Raw genomic sequence first — 20139 nt, forward strand, 5'->3', positions numbered from 1 at the left:
GATAAGCAAATTTTCTTTTGGTGTCTAAAAAAAGGACTCATTTGAAAACTGCACTGATTATTATGTCACAATCAATGTTTACTGCCTCTCACCTAACAACCCCAGCTTCACCAACCAGACAGAGCTCCACCCACTTTATCATTATAAAAGGAGTAAATTTGGTCTGCTGGTTTTACTGCTGTATGCGCTGTACAGTTGTAGCGGAAAAAAGCAAATGTTTTGTTGTTGCCGTAATAACAGCATGTGTACATTCTCACAGTCAAGCAGAACAGAGCTTCATGCCATCATTTTGATTAAAATCTTGCAACTGGATTACCCAAGAAAACAAATTTGGAAAAAAAAAAATCACTTCGCGTAGGACACAGTGAATACTTAATAAGGTGCCATGTATTGCTGTTTGGCAGGAAGATTATTTGTCATTAAGTACAAGCTAAAACTAACAATACGCTACTCAGAGGAACTAGAGGCAGGAATTGTGATGAAATGTTAAAATGTATCTCTCCACTGCCTTAAACAGGCTGTGTGCTGCATAATATGCTACAGTTCAGGGGCCAATTTTTCTGCACAGTCCTATGGGTGTGATGTCAATTGATGCTGGATGTGTGCTCTTGTCAGCTTTGATACAGGAAGTCATGGTTGTTTCCGAAGTAGGAGTAATAATAGAGGAAGAAGCAGTAGTTTAAAGACAAAAATCTAGTCAAAATCCACTAAAAAGAGTGAATCAAAACAAAACAAATATGATAGAAGCCAGTAATTGTCAAAGTAAATATCAGATACACATTTGACTCATGGAGGAAACTTCACTGGATTTGGGACTGAGAACTGATGCTGACATAGCTCATTTCCCAGTGACCGTGTAATAAAACATTATAGGTCGTGTTTAGAGCTTGATATGAAAATGATACAGGATAAAAGAGGAGTCAGTGAGACCTAACGTGCAGTAGGGTTAGCTGTAATCAGGCAACCGTTGCTGTGTACACTGTAAAATAATCTAGAAATAAGTAAAAATTTCTTATATTTAGTGTATTTACCCTTTATTTAAGTAAGTAAAAAAGATAATCGACCAAATGAATTAGTATTTTACTCTTAAAATAAGATAGATGCACTTGAAATAAGACAATACAATTGTTTTTTCTTTCTTGAATGTAAATTGTCTTGTTCCATTAGCAAAGTGTCATTTACCTCCTAATTTTAAGGGAAAATGTACTTGTTTTAAGAAAAAATGACTTAATTAGGTTTTTAATTTTTTGCAGTGTAGCACTAAACCTTTTACAGATGGCAAATTCTCCAAAATGTAAACAGTGGTTGTTAGAGTTGTAAGCCCAACTTGTTACCAGGGATATTACATTAACAGCTTGCTGTAGCCACATTTGGAGAATATACACTAGATTTAAATTGTATTATTATATTGTTTTTTTTTGCATCAGCATTTGACTCAGGGTCAAAAGATGGTTGCACTGTTCTGCATCGTTTTACAGTTATTTTCCAGTGTAGAGAGTGAGTATAATCATTACTCTGAGGAACGGGTAAGCAGGGCCGGTTCTAGCCCTTTGGTTGCCCTAGGCGAGATTGAGTTTTGCCCCCCCCCCCCCCGCTCACTTTTGCCGTGCTAAATACGAATACTGTTTTCAGCATCTGTTCAGTGCTTCATTGAGTTCAGTGAGTGGATTTGCTATAAGTATTAATAGTTTTAGAAATTGTGCTATAAGAATCAAGGTTGTGTTTAAGCATTCAGTAAAAACTGTAACTTAGCATGGAGTGATGCATAGACAAATACCAGAATAGGTTTCAGTACCTCTTATTTTAAATAATTTATTACACACTCAAAGTTAGGACTGTGCAAAAACACTTTTAACCATCTGTAAGGACACTTAGGTAAAGTATAACTAAAAAACTGGATTGAATCATTGAATGAATTTATTTCAGACAATTAACAAATTTAACACACATTAAACAAATATTAAATAAATCAATTTCAGAAATTACCAAATAACAATAAAAAATAATAAATTTAAGAAATTCTTCAACCAAGGACTACATAAAAAGTAATTGATAAACATTAAATTAAATTTTCTTTTCCAGTTCAATTAAATCATTTGAACATAAATAGAAATGAGATAAACAAAATTTTCCTCTAAATAAAATATATCAGGTATATTTACCCTGATTTCTGACATTGATTAGTGATTAAAGAACGGATTAACCCTCTACAAACAAAAGTGCTTTTATGAATACCATTACAAAATAAAAAGTTTGAAGTTGTTGTTTTTTTTTTTGTTCACATATTCTATGATGAACAGCCATAACTTCATATATTTTGATGATTATTTGTACAGGTGCTGGTCATAAAATTAGAATATCATGAAAAAGTAGATTGATTTCAGTAATTCCATTTAAAAAGTGAAACTTGTATATTATATTCATACATTACATACAAACTCATATATTTCAGATGTTTATTTTGTTTAATTTTGATGATTACAAATGACAACAAATGAAAATCTCAAATTCATCATATCAGAAAATTAGAATATTACTGAAGACCAATAAAAACAAAGGATTTATAGAAATGTTGGCCAACTGAAAAGTATGAACATGAAAAGTATGAGCATGTACAGCACTCAGTATTTAGTTGGGCCTCCTTTGGCCTGTATTACTGCAGCAATGCGGCGTGGCATGGAGTCGATCAGTCTGTGGCACTGCTCAGGTGTTATGATAGCCCAGGTTGCTCTAATAGTGGCTTTTAGCTCTTCTGAATTGTTGGGTCTGGTGTATTGCATCTTCTTCTTCACAATACCCCATAGATTTTCTATGGGGTTAAGGTCAGGAGAGTTTGCTGGCCAATTAAGTACAGGGATACCATGGTCCTTCAACCAGGTACTGGTAGCTTTGGCACTGTGTGCAGGTGCCAAGTCCTGTTGGAAAATGAAATCTGCATCTCCAAAAAGTTGGTCAGCTGCAGGAAGCATGAAGTGCTCTAAAACTTCCTGGTATGTGGCTGCGTTGACCCTGGACCTCAGAAAACACAATGGACCAACACCAGCAGATGACATGGCACCCCAAACCATCACTGACTGTGGAAACTTTACACTGGACTTCAAGCAACGTGGATGAAGTGCCTCTCTTCTTTTCCTCCAGACTCTGGGACCTTGATTTCCAAAGGAAATGCAAAATTTACTTTCATCAGAGAACATGACTTTGGACCACTCACCAGCAGTCCAGTCCTGTTTCTCTTTAGCCCAGGCAAGACGCTTCTGACGCTGTCTGTGGTTCAAGAGTGGCTTGACACAAGGAATGCGACAGCAGAAACCCATGTCTTTCATACGTCTGTGTGTGGTGGTTCTTGAAGCACTCACTCCAGCTGCAGTCCACTCTTTGTGAATCTCCCCCACATTTTTGAATGGGTTTTGTTTCACAATCCTCTCCAGGGTGCGGTTATCTCTCTTGCTTGTACACTTTTTTCGACCACATCTTTTCCTTCCCTTCGCCTCTCTATTAATGTGCTTGGACACTGAGCTCTGTGAACAGCCAGCCTCTTTAGCGATGACCTTTTGTGTCTTGCCCTCCTTGTGCAAGGTGTCGATGGTCGTCTTTTGGACAACTGTCAAGTCAGCAGTCTTCCCCATGATTGTGTAGCCTATAGAACTAGACTGAAAGACCATTTAAAGGCTTTTGCAGGTGGTTTGAGTTAATTAGCTGATTAGAGTGTGGCACCAGGGGCCATCAATTTTGAACCTTTTCACAATATTCTAATTTTCTGATATGATGAATTTGAGATTTTCATTTGTTGTCATTTGTAATCATCAAAATTAAACAAAATAAACATCTGAAATATATGAGTTTGTATGTAATGTATGAATATAATATACAAGTTTCACTTTTTAAATGGAATTACTGAAATCAATCTACTTTTTCATGATATTCTAATTTTATGACCAGCACCTGTACATCCCTTTTGAACACTCAATGCAGATAATCACTACAAAATATTTTATTTATATTAGTATCTTCTACCCATTCTCAAGCTAATAATATAGCACATAATTCTGAGAAAAAAATGTCAACATTAGGGATGGGGATCGTTAATATTTATTGATATCGATACCTTTATCGATACTCCTTATCGATCCGAGTCTTTATCGATACCACTATCGATACTTTTCTGTTATTTGGTGGAAAGACGATGCAACAAAATTTTATTAACAGAACTGGTATTGCTTCTATTGCTTAACAAGTGAGCATAACAAAAACGTTTCTAGCCTTCAATAAACATGGCTAATGTAATAGGCCACTTGGAAATGACATAAAACTAACTAGAATATATTTTCACAATTGTTGGTGAATATATTGTCTACTGTCACTTTTCATCATGTTTTTAGTGATTAGGAAAATATTTAACAAATAAAAAATTGTATTTTAAATTAAATGTAATTTTTAATAAATGTTGGCATCAGTAGTTTAATTATATATAGAGCAATATACAACTGTATTACTCATGTTTTTCGCCAAAAACAAAATTTCCCGTTTTCTTTACGTTACACTTGAACGCATCATGATAACCTAATTGTCATTTTACTGAGCCAATCTGAACACATCATCACGCAGCACGTCTGAAACTTTATTTACTTTTCAAGCTAACTAGCTTGTATGCTTCCGATTACAAGCCGGATTTCACAATTAATATTTTTAACTGACCGGACAAGCTACAAAGTCTGTGTGCGCTTACCAGTGGTACTCTGAGTGGATGATTAAGACGGGCCGACTGCGGCAGCAGCTGGAGGAGGAGAGGGGAGTCTTTTCCGTTCAGCCATCCTCGAGTCGCGAGCAAAGTTAAGTGTCAGAATTCACTTGTTTTACTTTTAATATCTGTTTGCTTACAATTTCATTCCAAAATATTGGTGGACATGCTGCAGTGATTGACGTCACGACTTCCGGGTTGGAGGGCGCTTGAAAAGAGATCAGAATCTTTTCCGATTTTCTCTTAAATGTGAAAAAATAAATAAAAAAACTGTGGTATATTTATTTGTTCATATTTTGCTATTTATATATACGTAAGCTTAAGTCATACTGACGGACGCTTCATAACCGGTTTAATTCGCTTTTTTTTCTAATTCTATGATTAATGGGAAGTAAGCCTAAGGGCGACGCTAAGTATAGAGGGCGCCCCCAACACATTTGTCGCCCTAGGCAATTGCCTAGCTCGCCTATAGCAATCGCCGGCCCTGCGGGTAAGCTATATCTTATTTGCATAAAGGTGACAGTGACCTAAGCGATTCGTTCCAAAAGGAGATCAAAATAGGTGGAACTAAGGAGGTGAAATCTCATTATCTGAGAACAATTCTGTGCAGAAAGTGTAGTGAACATGTTTTTATAGCCCATAGGCATACCCCAACTTGTTTAAAAGGAAGAATAATAGGTCCCCTTTAAGTCTTTTGCACTTTCTAACAAGTTTTAATCTATTATTGCACTGTTTTTAGCTAAACCTTCCCTCTCCCCGTAGGAGAAATACAGCCACTAAAATGTTTCACTGTGGGTGGAGTGGGTTTTGTTACTATTTCAAAAACACCAGATTCATAAATGTTGACCTACAACCAGAGACGTGCATCTTTGTTGTTCTCACAGGTTGCTGTTTCCCTGGTTAAAGGGGGCACCATCTTGTTTGGGAAAAAACTGTGAATTTATGCTATAAAATTAATAATTTACTCTACTTAGATGTCAAAATATTTTATCACCCTGAGAGATAAAAATTAACTGAATGTGAATTTTCTGCATCATATTCAGGTTAATGAAAGAAATGTTTTTCATTTTTAACCTACTAGTTTCCAAAGAAGTTGTACATTAGATTAAAATTCAGTGAGTTAAGAGTTAACAGGATGGCCTCAGGTCCTATGTTTAGATGGTGCTTTCAAACAAAAGTCCTTGTAAGCAGCTTTGGGAAAAAAAATGGAAATGTGTTCTAGCGTTTGCATGAACTGAGCAATAATAGGTCATTTTTTTCTTGCCTCTGGGTAAACTTGGATTTGCTGCTTCCTACTGCTGGGAAAATGATTGGTGTGATATTCCTGATTGCATGTGTGCGCGCAAGTCTACCTTTGCCTTGGGCCAAGTTGCGGTTGAAGCCCAGTGGACTGACAAACTCAAAGAGAAAGACGGCGATGGCTGTGACAATGAGCAGCATCACAAACATCATCACCCAAACTGATGCGCTGAAGGGCTCTGGAAGAAGGAAGAGAAGGAGACACTCAGTGTTAGTGAAACTGAGTCCATGGACTGGAGAGACGTCAAAGAGAGTAAGGAGATGGAGGGGGAAAAAAATAACAACACAGAATTTGGAAGGGAGGGAGTTACACAATATGATGGAGGAAACAGTAGTAAGAAGCTAGGGAAGGAAGGAGAGGGACAGAGTTAGTCATAGAGAGTTTGAAGGAGCACATTTCCATATTTTTCATTATTCCCCTGGATGAGAGCTGAGAGAGGGAGAGGCTTGGGGCAGGGGGGGGGGAAGGTGGGGGAGATGAGATTCAAACTCTTGGCGATCCGATGTACCCCGACTATCGACATGTGTGTATGATTTATTTGTGTGGGAATGATTCTGCATTCGGTGTGCAGCAGGGCAGGAGTTCAGAGAGCGCGATGAGTGCCAGAGATGTTGATCCCAGACAATTTCTATGTTGATGTGTGTGTGTGTATTTGTGCCACTGCATGTGTAAGTATGTAACTGCCAGGGTTAGCCAACCCTGAGAGATTGTGCGCTGAGGTGCCTCTAATATGAGTGCGAGAGATACTGAACCGTAACTGATACCCTGAGCCCTGCTTGACACACTAACACACACACACGCACATGGTACACACAGCCAAAGCACATTCATTCTCCACACATCCTTTACATCTATACGAAAATGCCCAGATATATTAGGCATTACCCTAAACACTTTTTTTCCCTTTGTAATTCAGACACATGCCTTGATGCACTGGGACCGACACACACAGAGACCAACACCCCCCACCCCACTGTACTCCAGCAACAATACAGGACATTAGGCAAGCACTGAGGAGTGCTTCAGTTTCTCATCATCTGAACAATTGGAGAAGTGGAAGAAGAGTAAGAAGAGGAAGAAGACAAACATCAAGACAGCTTTGTCTAAGCTGTCTTTTCAAAAAAATAACAGGAAAAAGAAACAGCTGGCATGCTCTACTTGCTCTGCTCTGGTAGAAATATTAATGTGCTCAGGGTGCTAAGGCCCAGATAAAGTCAGAGTACAAGTAGATTTGGGCCATCATATAGTCTGTAAATTAAGTATTCCATTTCATATTTGGGATTTTGCCAACATGATAGCATCTCTCCATTATTCTGCCTCTAGTATTTGGCTCAGCACGGTGTAAGGCTGAAAAAAACTGAAATGGGAAAACACATTTTATTGACGAAATGCTGAAATACCTACCAAGGAATGCAGAGGGTGAGACAGTTCCATTGCTGCGTGACACCATGACACTGATGCCAGTCTCCACAAAGGGCACAGAGAAGTCGATGACCTCTGACCTCTCTTCGTTTATGGTCAGTGACCCCACAGCCATGATGGCCTTCTTGTACACCACCTGAGAAATGTAAAAAATAATCTTAACACTCAGAGCTAGCCTCTCTCAGATTCTTCGTGGCTTTTCAGTTTGGGTTTGGATGTGAAATATCACAGTGATAGTGGTCAGTAATGCAAATGTTCAGCTACTGGTGGAGGTCACTTTGACCTATTGCTCGCAATTAAAAATAAAATTTGCCATTTATTTTCTATGGTTTAATTTAGCTGTTTTTTCCTAAATATTTACAATGCTATTATCCTGTTTCACTGGTTTATTTGTTTGTTCTTTATGATTAATTAAAAGGTAATTTATATACTCAAATTATAATGCAAAATTTAAACAAATGTATTGATTTTTTTAACTGTAAAGTACAAAATTACAAGAAGGAAAGTGAGAGAATACACGTCTAGCATTTGTTTTACAGCATTATTATGAATTACACTTAAAGGGAAACATTGGGCCCTTGATTTTAAATCCATTAAACTCATTGCTGTTATAAAGATTAATACCCTTTGAGTCAAACATTATAAACAGGCTATGAAAGTTAGCAAGTCTGGTAAATAAAAACCCATAGATGCAGGGTTCAAATGTTGCTTTAAAATGACCTCAACCACCCCAAATATTTCCATGCTGCAAATTGAGCATGCTGACTTTGGAACTATCATTAAATAAGGCTGGTAAATATCCCAGATTTAAGTTTTAATCTTTTGTACATTTATTATATGTGTTTTAAATTTAAAAATGTCTGACAACATTTTCTTTATGTAGCTGTTCTTTATAGCTATAGAGTGTTTTCCTTAACATATAGCGATAGAAAACGTTAACTGTGGTTTGGTTTGTAATATTATATTGATTTGTGTTAGTTTAGCAGCTGTTCCAAAAGCTAGTAACAAAATCATATTTTAATCTTTTCCTCTTTTTTGAGAATCTGTTTTTTTATCTTTTCCTATTACACCTTTTTGTTAAATTGGCTTGAATTATATGAAATAAATATATAAACAACTACATGCTGTACCAACTGCAAGAGAGGTCAAATCAAGAGCTTAAACTCTTTCCAGTTAAGTACAGTTTTACAGCAACATGGATGAATAAAGGGGGCTGGGAACCATTGTAGATGATGGATCGGTTGGGACAACCCATTTCCATTACATTTTTTTAGAGTTTAAATTTACTCAAATCTTTTTTAAATGTTGTAACTTTAATTATGTTAATACAAGAGAAAAATAAAAAAAGAAAACTATTTAGAATCAATATGTTTTTTATGCTGTCTTTATCAACACAGTGAGCAAAAAAGGGAAATAAACCTATATCTGCACATAGAATTGTTTTTTAAGTTTATTTTTTATTTTTTCTTACATTTTGTTTTCTTAAATTTTCATTTTCAAATTTTTTATTTTCTTAAATGACCATTTAAGTCCAAAACATGTATATAATACATATAATACATGTAGTTTTACTTTTACTTAAATACTTTTACCATGGTCTTACATTAAACAGTAAATAATAAGTATTTATAAAACCTCTGAAAGGTGAAATAGAATCTGAAAAAACAGGTTAATGCAATTTAAATTTCTAATTTTGTGTTTATAGATTCAATTAAGTAATATTTTCCATTCATTTTAATCATCCCAAAAAAAATTCAACAATATTTCGACACTTAGACTCTAGAAATGTACATGTTTTTTTGTGCCAAGGCCACTTAAAGCTACAGTGTGTAATTTTCAGCGACATCTAACGTCCAGACTGCAGACCGCAGCAACATGAACATCTCCCCCCCACCGCTTCTCCCCCCCAACAGTACGGCGAGCGTTACGGGACAAAATGTCTTCCACGACGTCCGCATCACCTACCTTCTCAAGTGATGAGGTTTGTTTATATAGATAATTTTACAGATAGTATTTCATTAGTCTGTGTGTTCAGTACCGTCTCAGTTCATCTCTCTCAACTTGCCGTAGTTACTTTCGAGCGTAATGGGCGATCTCGCAATCGCTAGTTTGTTGGCTCTGCGTTGCCGTAGCGCAAAGATGTCTGCCTCCATGGCTGCGAGACCCGCTCCTATGTAATTATAAATAACGAATTCTAAGGCAACGCAAATATTAAGGTTAAGAGGCTGAGCATGTAGAGGATGATAAATAACATAGTTATGTATAATATATTAAATTTCTGACTGTATATCCCTGTAATTATTACACACTGTAGCTTTAAAGATACTTAAGCTGGTCAAATATATCATTGCCATGTACATTACAATGTAAATTCATTGTGTCTGATGTAAAACATCCAGTAAAATCAGCATCCTTTGCAATGGCAATACTTTAAACAAGAAATGTTGTGATACCTTTGTCATAGATAATGGACTCTTGCAAAGGATTATTATTTTTTTTAATACAAGGAAAAAAAGGGAAGTGTCATATTTCAAGTGTTTCCACATAAAACCAAGAGGTAATAAATAACTGATTTTCTAGAAATTAACATGACACTACCTCTCCAACCATGCCATTCCACACATTGTTGATCTTCTTCCCATGTTTTCCATTGGTGACCAGATAAAGATCATAAGTAAACTTCACGTTCCTGGCAATCTTCTTAAGAATGTCGATACAGAAACCTTTGCAGCACTGTTTGATATAGGCACCTCCTGCTGTGCTGTTTCTGAAACAAACAACCAAAATACAATTTTTTTTAACCAAACTGTTTTTTTTTAAGACAAGAGAACATAGACGTATTCCAGAAGTGAACATGTCTGATTGATGAAGTCTGAGCTCCTGGCTGCACATCTGGTGCTGCAGTCAAACTGTAAAAGTGGGATGACGAAGGGGCAGAGTAAACAGAAACGCTGCTGTAAGGCAGAGAGAGACAGAGCAGTGTGTTTCAGCGAATGTGTTCCTCTCTTAGTGCCAACTAACCGAACCAGATGAAAACGCAAGGGTACTGGGCATATGCTGCTGGCCTTTAAACATAGTTACAAGCCAACCAGCCCACATGATTAAAATATCAGTTTCCCTTTGCTCCTCTCTTTCTTTGCTTCTCACTGTTTCTTCAAAAGAAAAAACAATTTCCCTGCATTTTCTCCAGCCACATATGGACATCTTCAGAGAAAGAAAACAAACAAATATTGACAGTCAACCCTAAAAAAAGGAACGGCAAACAGGACTGAATGGTTAAATTATGTGATTTTCATATTCTATTAAACCCAACAGGCCTTTTTCAAAAGCATTTCCATTGAAACTCAATTCATTCCTATGTTGACCATCTTTGATATCGCTTATATGGATTGTAACTCGATGACCTTTTCACTTGGCATTTTTCACTGAATCCAATCTGAGAGAAAGTTCATAAGGAACTGAGGGATTCCCCGGGCACACAAAACAAAGAACCACTGTAAGAGATGTGAAAGATCAAAGGATTTAAAAAAAAATATTTAAACAAAAGTCAGTGGCCTGATAAAATTAATCTGAAACAAGGAAGATGCTAATGGTATGTGTTCAGCGTCTAAGTTTGGACAGCCTTGGTCCCAGGTGTTAGAATGCACACGCACTCTATGCATTATTTCTTCACAGCTGAGCCCCAGCTGTATTCTTATGACAGTAGGAAAAAATAGACATTTACACATAGCATATGCAGCAGCAATGCCAGATTGTCAGCACATTTGTTTATTTTTTTGCTATGATGCAACAAAAACTGAAATGAAACAGGAGAAGTGAATGGGTAAATGTTGTGTTTATGGATTAAACCGTGACATTCAAACCCCTTACATATTTCTTTCCTTTGAGCTTTTTGTCAAACAAATTTGTGTCAGATTATCAGAAATAATAACTTCAGTAGGTTAAGTGGTTGCTCCACCCTTTGTGCACCAACTACTATCAAGTATTTATGATAACTGTCACTAAATCTTTTAGATCACTGTACAAAACATTGGTTCATCCTTCTTTGCAGAATTGTTTTAATTTACCCTTAGTGTTAAACGTAGATGGCCTGTTTAAGGTTATGAGACTGGACTTTAAATATCCCACTATAAACCCTTTTTTTTGCCATTCCAAGGTAGACTTTTCTGTGTTTAATGTACAAGTGTCTTGCAGAAAAAAGTCACTGAATTCAAAGTCACAAACCTTTTTATCTTTTTTTTTTATGTCAAACGGGTGTTGTTTTGCTTGTGGGTCAGCAGTGGTTTCGACCTTGTTACTCTAACATAGTTTCAAAATTTGCCTGGTCTTTTTCTCTAGGTAAATTCTAAACTCTAATCTTAAATTGGACATCGGGCCTGGGGTTCTAGATGTCCTTGTTGGTTGTTTTGTGATTTCTTGGATGAAGTCATTGATGCACTCTTAGATCAATTTTAGTCGGCATCGTGAGAAAACTCTTGTACCAACTCTGTCTATCCAATGTTTCACCATGTCTGCAGTAATCAGCTTTGTTGCCTTCAAAGTGTTTGCTCAGGGCACATTCATACTTGCAAGGTCAAACAACACATGTAATCTACCCAACTGTCACCTGAAAACATGTTTGCTGCTGATATTTAAGGATTTTTTCTGATGAGACTATGTTCCCCGAGTTCAAGACAGTTAACTTGCCACATGAGGCGGCCTATGAGAAACTTCTCTTCAAGGACAGTTTGTGTTATGTCCTTGTGAACAGTTATAAAACAGAAAGTTAAACTTTTGTCAGAGCAGAACAGACGATAAAAGAACAGACCACTGGAAAAGACAAATACAAGACTGTAAATCTGCTTTCCCTTGTAAGACTTATATAAAGTGTCATATGAGTAATTATTGCAGATCTGGTTTGCTTAAGTAAAGCTGCTCAATTTTTCATCCATTTAAACCAGCCACTCCTGATTCACTGCATGATTTCTTTATTTGACTTGTTTATGTATAATGATCCTCTCTGTAGTATCTTTTCAGATCAGGACATGATTTGAGGCTTTTTGAATTCTTTGGGCCTTCATGTTAATAGATGGGTTCTACTTACAGTAAATACATTCCTAATCCTACAAGTCTGGCAGTGATTCAAATTAGCTGTTGTTGTTAATTAAGCTTGATTTTTAGCTTCATAAGGGGCAATTACTAATTTACATATGGCCAAGTTTGTTCAAATTACTTTTCTCTTAATAAATGAAATTCTCATTTCAAAATTGCTCAGTTGTAAATACTTTAGTAAGAATGATTGATCAATTATGCTTAATGAATAATTTTATCATCTGAAAACTATGTGACAGGTTAAATTTGTCTAAAAATGTATTTCCTTTCCTGATATGAAACATGTAGGTTTGACAAAGACTGATGAAATCTGTAAGAAATCTGTAAGAAGCCACACACTTTTTCACCACATTGGATGTATCAGATCAATATTTTGGCATTCAAATACAGTCAGTCACACCAGGAAGGCCAAACATATAAATACAAAAGAAAGGAAATAATTGCATAACAGAGCTCCCAGTCCGTTGTCCTTTTCTTACACTACGAATAAAAAACAAAAATCAAGGACAACATTTAGTTAAAGTTGTGTGAAGATAAAAGTCAACTAAGCATCAACTTAGAGTCCATTATAACCCTGGGCTATATCTGTCTATTTTCAATGATGTTATTCCACTTATACACTTAAGGCCATGTTTAACAGTCTGTGAGGTGCAGCAATTCTTTTTCTTGGGTAATAGCTTCAAGTTCCTTTACAGTTTGCTGTAAAGCAGTTGGATACAGCTGATTAGTGAATGCCCTTATATCTGCAGGGTATATAACTTGGCTTTCGACAGTCAAGCATCCTTTTTTTGTTGTTGCAAGGTGTTGTGCATGCAGCAGAACTTTGCGTTTGCACCTGATATCCACTAATGCCTTTATGTTATTTCAATAACATAAAGGTCAGTGTGTGTATAATTTGTAGCACCAGCCTACACCAAGCGAGACACACTTTTGTTAAATTGTAATTTATAGTTGTCGTTTGCGGTGGACTTCTACACTACACACTCAAGAAGGGAATTTCTTGTGTTTCTTCGACCTAGTTATAGGATTATGATTTTAGGATATAGCAAAAGGTTGAGGTTAGCGAATGTCACGGAGACACTAGCCCCATTCTCTCACATTCTTTGTTTAGTATCTGAATATTTTCAACTCTGTCTCTTCTTTCTGAAAGCACACCTTTATGGTCATCTGTAGGGATTCAGTGGGTGGAGTTAAAGAGCCAAATCATTAACCGGAATTGCTGATCCTTTTAAAATACCTTTGAAATGGACTGTTAATCGTGGGCTATTAACATGAAGGCTGTCCATTTCTTAACAAGGACTTATCACATCACTTTGTAGAACTCAACATCTCATCCACCCAGCAGAAAATCATTGCTTTCAATACGTATTAGTGTCGCGTAGGTTTGGGAGAGAAGAGATAGGACTGTCAGGGGAGAATTCAACAGTAATGACTCTAAAAAGGTTGTTTTGCTCCAGTCTGCTTTATTAAAAGTTTTTGTTTGTGTGGCCATTTCAAACTGACAGACAGGGAATGGAAGAAGAAGAAAGGGATGCATCATAACAACCACTTAGATTAGCAACACTGTAGGCATGAACAATTAGAGGACTGAGTCATAACTCATGGGCAGTTTATCTTGTGATCTGACCAATCAACTCACCATGCAAAGCAATTATACTACTGTGGGAGTCAAATGTTCACAGGCCAAATATAGGCCTACTTCTCTTTTCCATCTAATTGCTACCAGTTTGCTGAAATAGGTCAATAAATAATTTCATTGAGCTCTGTCTTATCCATAATTTGAAAATAGGACATTTGAAAACATGTAGCCATCCACCTAAATTGAAATGCAATGGAAAGAGAGCACGATTATGGAAGCAAACCAAGAGGTCTCTATATCTCTAGATGACCTGCAGAGACTCACAATACAGGTGTGAGAATCTGTCAGTGGGATAACTATGTGGTAGTAGATGTGCTGTCAAACCACAGAAAACCTAAAACCTTTTAGATGCAAGACATGGAATTTAACCTCATTAGTTTACCCAGCAAATTAAGTCAATATGAATTCCTGAAACTTTTTTTTTCTTCCCATCACCTGCTATTAGTGGTGTGGATATCAGATTACAAAAATACTCCTCAAATTTAAAACAGGTTGCACAAGCACAAAATGCAAAGAGAAGCATCTCAGTTACCAGATGTGTTCAATGGGTTTAAAACCAGCATGGGATCCTTAGGGCTGCAGAAAAATTCAGAACAAAGATGAACTTTTAACGACATAATATTTCAGAATAATTCTTTTATCCAGACACTTTGCTGCAGAAGAGAGAAAAGTCAAGGCCAGGTGAAATAAAGGCAACGCTGCCTCTGGGAGCTGTGAGGTAAGTGGTCGCTCGTAACTGAGCGCAAGCTGCTGAGTGACGATAGACTGTAGCCTGCAGACATGGAGCACGACTCCCGGAGGGGCATTGAATGCCAGAATTTGGACTTGATGTGAATGGCCACTGGCAGGCGAAGGACAGTAAGCAGGGTACAGAACGTAGGCAGACAGAAAAGGAGAACTCGGAGAGGATGACAACAAGCTAGACCGCATTATGTCTTCTGAACAGAAAACTTCACCCATCTTAGGAGCCCAGGTGGAAAGGCTACACTAAATATCTTTTTTTACTTTCTAGCCCTAGAGGTACAACACAGCCAATTCCCTTTTAACAGCTTAACTAAACTTGGACCTGATCCTGCTGCATCAACTAGTGGTGGTGGTGGAGAGAATCAAGGAGAGAAAAAGAAGATAATGTACAATATGGAGATGGAAGGAACAGAGTTAGAGAATCTAGCCTATCCAACTGAACAACATTTTATGTATTTATTTATGTATTTAATTAAATCTTATTCAAATATGCAGATATTAGATTTGGTTTTCTTAGTGGGATGTTTTGCTGCCCCCCCCAAAAAAACATTGCCCAAAGATTAGTATTCTATATTCATTGTTCTATTTTGTGAAAAAAGAAATTCTTGATTAGCCTATACCTAAGAGACAATAACAATAGCTAAACAGTGTCTTTTAGGTATAGGCTGTCACAGATCCTATGCATAACCATTATGGACAGGATATTTAGGTTGAAGAGGGGTCTGATTTGGTGAACAGTGGACTTTGTTTCTGCCTTTGTAGATGATGTGGTTCTGCTGGCTCCTTCCTTCCTAGACCTTGGCATGTACTGGTGTAATTTAGAGCTGAGTACAGAGCAGCACGGATGAGGATCAGCTAGTGATGGGTCAGGCAGCAGATATGCGTTGGCGCCAGTATCTATTAATCTGACTCCGCCAGATGGATTTGCTCTGCATATCCATCTGGAAACCTTCCGTTGAAGTAATTTTGGAAAGGGGCGAAAATACTGGTTGATTGGCCTATGTTGGTGATAGGTGGGCCAAATAAACCAATCAGATCAACAAAGCATATGACGTACTAACAGAATGACAACGAAAACACAACCACAAGCCAGGCACAAGCCAATTGATAGATCAAACTCTTGCCGAAACCAGTCGGGAGAAGAGCAAAAACATCTTTTCCTCTGAGAAAAGCCTCCAGAGCAGTGTTGTGCTCTTCTTTCAGTGAAGAAATACTCTGTAATTCCGATAAAACTTGCTCGATAGCCACACTAACGCTAGTCTCATCGGCTGAAGCCGCCATGTTCTTTAGACTGAACTGTCGCGTTTCTCGTTGCGTCACACCTCAACCCGCCTCAAAGCCAACGCTGATTAGACGTTTGTTTGGTGAACTGCTCCAAATTTTCTTTAACGGAAAGTAGCCAGACTGATCTGTGAGTGAAACCTTGAAAGCTCGCGAGATCAGGATGGTCTCACGAGGCTAAGTATCTAGCCCACAGAGTGAAACCCTGTTACAAAGGCCCCAAGCCGATTTTACTGTATAAGGTAGCCCACCTGGATATGTAAATAGGATACCTTAAAAGAGTTCAAAGTAAAGTTGTTGTCATCCAGACGTTTTGATATGGAGCCTGAAAGAAATGAAAAGTTTCAAACAAGTTGATCATGTTAAACTAATATCAGCAAATAAGATATTTGTTTTTATTTCCTTCCTCTCCATCTGCTTAATCTATTAGACTCGAAATGCATTTCAAAGTGATTTTTTATTTAAATTGTAATGTTTATTTCTTGCAGGTTAAATGTCACATTTGTGTGAATGAACTGTCATTTGTAGTATGCAGCAGCGGGTCTGTATTACCCACTGCTGGCTTGATTAGAGAAGCATACTCCAGGTATCGGACTTAGGTGGTTTGATACTCCAGCTTGTATCAAGCTTCCAGGAAGGACCAAGCTGATTTAAATTATTATTATTAAAGATCACATCCCTCTCAGCATTCAATTCAATTCAATTCAGTTTATTTATATAGCGCCAAATTCACAACACATGTCATCTCAAGGCACTTTACAGTTCAACCAGATCATACAGTCAAATTGATTCAAAGAGAGGAATTCAGGGGACTGTTTGACCATCCATATTTTGCCATTGAGAGAAGTTTGTTTTGAAAACAAATTGCCTTTATACCAGGAACTTATGTTCTGTTGTGTTTCAATACAAAACATTTTATTAAAAAAACCTTGCATCAACGGCAAGTCAAAAAACTAAAATCACATCCACAAAACTCTCATTTTTCACATTATGACACATTATACATTATAGACTGTATATTTAAAAGATTTTAAAGACATTTTAAAATTAAATAATTAAGATTAAAATATAAATAATACAATATGCCATACAATTAATTACTAAATAACTGAATTTGTGTGTCGGATGCAATGGGGTGTAAGATCCAGCATTATAGTACAGTAACACAGAAACAAAGTATTGATCCAGTATTTATACATATTGGGGAATTTATTGAAACAGTTCATAAGGCCTCATCTAGTGATCACTAGGATCATCTTTTCAAAGTCTGAGGCCAGTCTCTTGTGGCAAAGAGAAGGCTTAGCCAAAAGGAAAAGCCCTCTATATAAAGGTCGGTCTATGGTAGGTAGGTCTATCCTATCCTCGCCAATGGTCCTGAAATCTGGATCATGACCGAAAGAATGAGGTCCTGGATACAAGTGGCTAAAATTAGCTTTCTCCACAGGGAGGCTGGGCTTTCCCTCAGAGAGGATGGGGTTGAAAGGCTTGGTCATCTGGGGGGGTGCTTAAAGTTGAGCAGCTTCTCCTCCACATTTCCCTCACATTGATACGAGTCAGCTGAGGTGACATCTTTTTTGAAACCTTTCATGCCTTCCTCAGAACGTTTCTAGGTATATCTCACAAGTAGAAGTGGCAAGGATTGACCAAGGACACGAAGGAGGGCCTATGTCCTTCACCTGCCCTGGGAGCACCATGGGCTTCCCCCAAGATGGAGGAGATGTGTATGGGGAGAGGCAAGTCTCAGAGTCTGCTGAGACTGCTGAGACTGCTGCCCTGCTTCAGATAAGCGGAAGACAAAGAGTACTTGGACAAGGTCCCACCATCCTCCCCATTGTATGAGCCATTGAATGATTTATTACCTACTGTAAATTAACCTGAAAAAAGTTAACAAATTCAGAAAAAAAGTTAAAAAGCTAATTAAAAAGTTAATAATCTAAGCTAAAGGGGTACAGAAACGTAAGTGTTTGTATCAGCATTAATACGTTAAGGTTATGTTGTAGCAACACGATTTTTCTTTCGCTCTGTAATGTATTAGAGCAAGTGGCTGTTTATTGCCATCAAATATACAATTTTTTTTAATGTTACAAAAGTAATAACGTCTTGTCCTGTCTTCCAAAAACACTCTTGGCTTGTAATTTTGATTTTCAAAGTATTTTGATGAGCACCCTATAAAGGGTTATGTGTGTGTCTTATGCAGATCATAATCAAATGACCAAAATTCATGGGTGGAGGGTATGCAAATGTAAATATTTACCAAAGCAAAGCATTTTCCAGATCTGAATAATTTTTAGTACTTCTTTAAGTGAGGTGCAAGTCATGGGTCACTGATGACCAAATGAGAGGCATTGGTCCAATACATATATAAACATATTTAGACTGTTGGAAACAGAAATAGTGGAATAATGCAAACAGTAATGTTGTGGGGGGTGAAAGTGGGCATCTCATACTTGTGACAACACAGATTTTTTTTCACCTTCGATTTAACAACGTTTTATATGTTTGCACCTGTTTAAAGGCACACAAACCTTTGATGTGATGGTGGGGGCAATCAACTGGCAAAGACAGCTTTCAATGTTTTTTTGTTTTTTTTCATTTTGTTATATTTAACTTTTGTTATTTTCCGCATTTTATTGGTAACTTTTGTTTGAAGCACTTTAATAGATAAACATCTTTTGATAAATCCGTGAAGATAAATGTTTATCACTAATTTTAGTCAAAGTATTAACTAAATTAACAGTACAACTACATTATGTACAATTCTTGTGATTTTTTCCCCACAGCTTTTACTGGTCCCTTAATTCTGCTGCTCAGCTCTAAGTCACCAGAACCTTGATCTCCAAACTGGTAAACTCTCATTCCTTCTTTTTCGAAGCTTCGTTTCTGTAAATGGGCAAGTGTGGAAATTTACCCAAATTACCTCGGCCATTACTGGGGGAGGTAATTTTGCAAATTTACATTTCTTGGGAACACACACTAACTTACCCAGAGGTGTATAATAGGTGTATGATCCTCATAAACCTGATACAGGTTTATGAGGATCATGTGCGAACATTTATTGAAGTAAAGAACAGTGGTTGAATCTGATGGAGCTCACTTGTAAAAGCCCACGGTAGAAGAAAAAGTATTTACTTCAAGATTAAGAAAATTTTGTTGCGCGAGGCCCAGAGGGAGTAATTTCTTTTATTTCGGTGGAACCCTTAGGGTAATATACAGGTCAATACTTTGTCAACCTTAGGTGAGGACAAAGTAAATTAATTCATTGGTATCTTAGCTTCGACTAAACTCAGTGTCTCATACTTGAATTGTATTTTTGTTTTCTATAAAAAACATTTTCATGTTCACAGCTTGCAAATCTGTATTAGAGGCTTTTGATCTAATGTGGCTTTGTTTTTCCAAATTGTGTTGTCCTTTCACAGCAATTTTCACAAAGAGACACTGTCTGCAAGTCCTTGAACATCCGTGTAGTGAAGAAAACAGCAGAAACATTCAATATATTGAATAAAATATAAAGCAAAGTGTTACGTTATGAAGCACAACTGATATTATGGTTAAAGCAGCACCAAGTAAATTTCAAGTTTCAGACGTTCACCTTGTGGGCTGCAAAAGAATATCAGGCAACAAGTTTTTAGTTGCTATTAACTCAAAGAATATGGGCTCTAATGGAGCAAATGCCAAATGGAGCAAATGTTTGAACCTTAAAGGGAGGCTATAGTTTTTTTTTGTTGTTGTTGTCTTTACTAAGCTTGACATCAAAATGCAATATGGCTATCACCTGTATAAAATAATATGCAAACTGCATTTTGTTCAGAAGCGCTCATGTTTGCCTTCGAACATATTGCTACAGAGCCCAGATATGTAAATACCAGAGGGACACATCAACACACCATTACATTTTTAATAGTACAGTACTTGGTTTGTGTAAAA

General features: G+C 37.0%; 1 protein-coding gene across 2 annotated transcripts in view; it reads right to left on the bottom strand.

The window, feature by feature from the left end:
* The window catches only part of grin2ab (glutamate receptor, ionotropic, N-methyl D-aspartate 2A, b), a 196336-nt gene that overhangs the window by 18043 nt on the left and 158154 nt on the right, over positions 1–20139 (bottom strand). For both annotated transcript variants that reach the window (XM_038285320.1, XM_038285319.1), the window contains 3 exons: positions 10059–10227; positions 7443–7596; positions 6091–6216 (listed from right to left, as the gene is read on the bottom strand). In XM_038285320.1, the coding sequence (XP_038141248.1) occupies positions 6091–6216; positions 7443–7596; positions 10059–10227 (449 nt within the window). The remainder of the gene's footprint in view (positions 1–6090; positions 6217–7442; positions 7597–10058; positions 10228–20139) is intronic.

This window comes from Cyprinodon tularosa, unplaced genomic scaffold, assembly GCF_016077235.1.
Source record: "Cyprinodon tularosa strain WSP-4 unplaced genomic scaffold, ASM1607723v1 ctg21, whole genome shotgun sequence".
Classification (NCBI taxonomy): domain Eukaryota; kingdom Metazoa; phylum Chordata; class Actinopteri; order Cyprinodontiformes; family Cyprinodontidae; genus Cyprinodon; species Cyprinodon tularosa.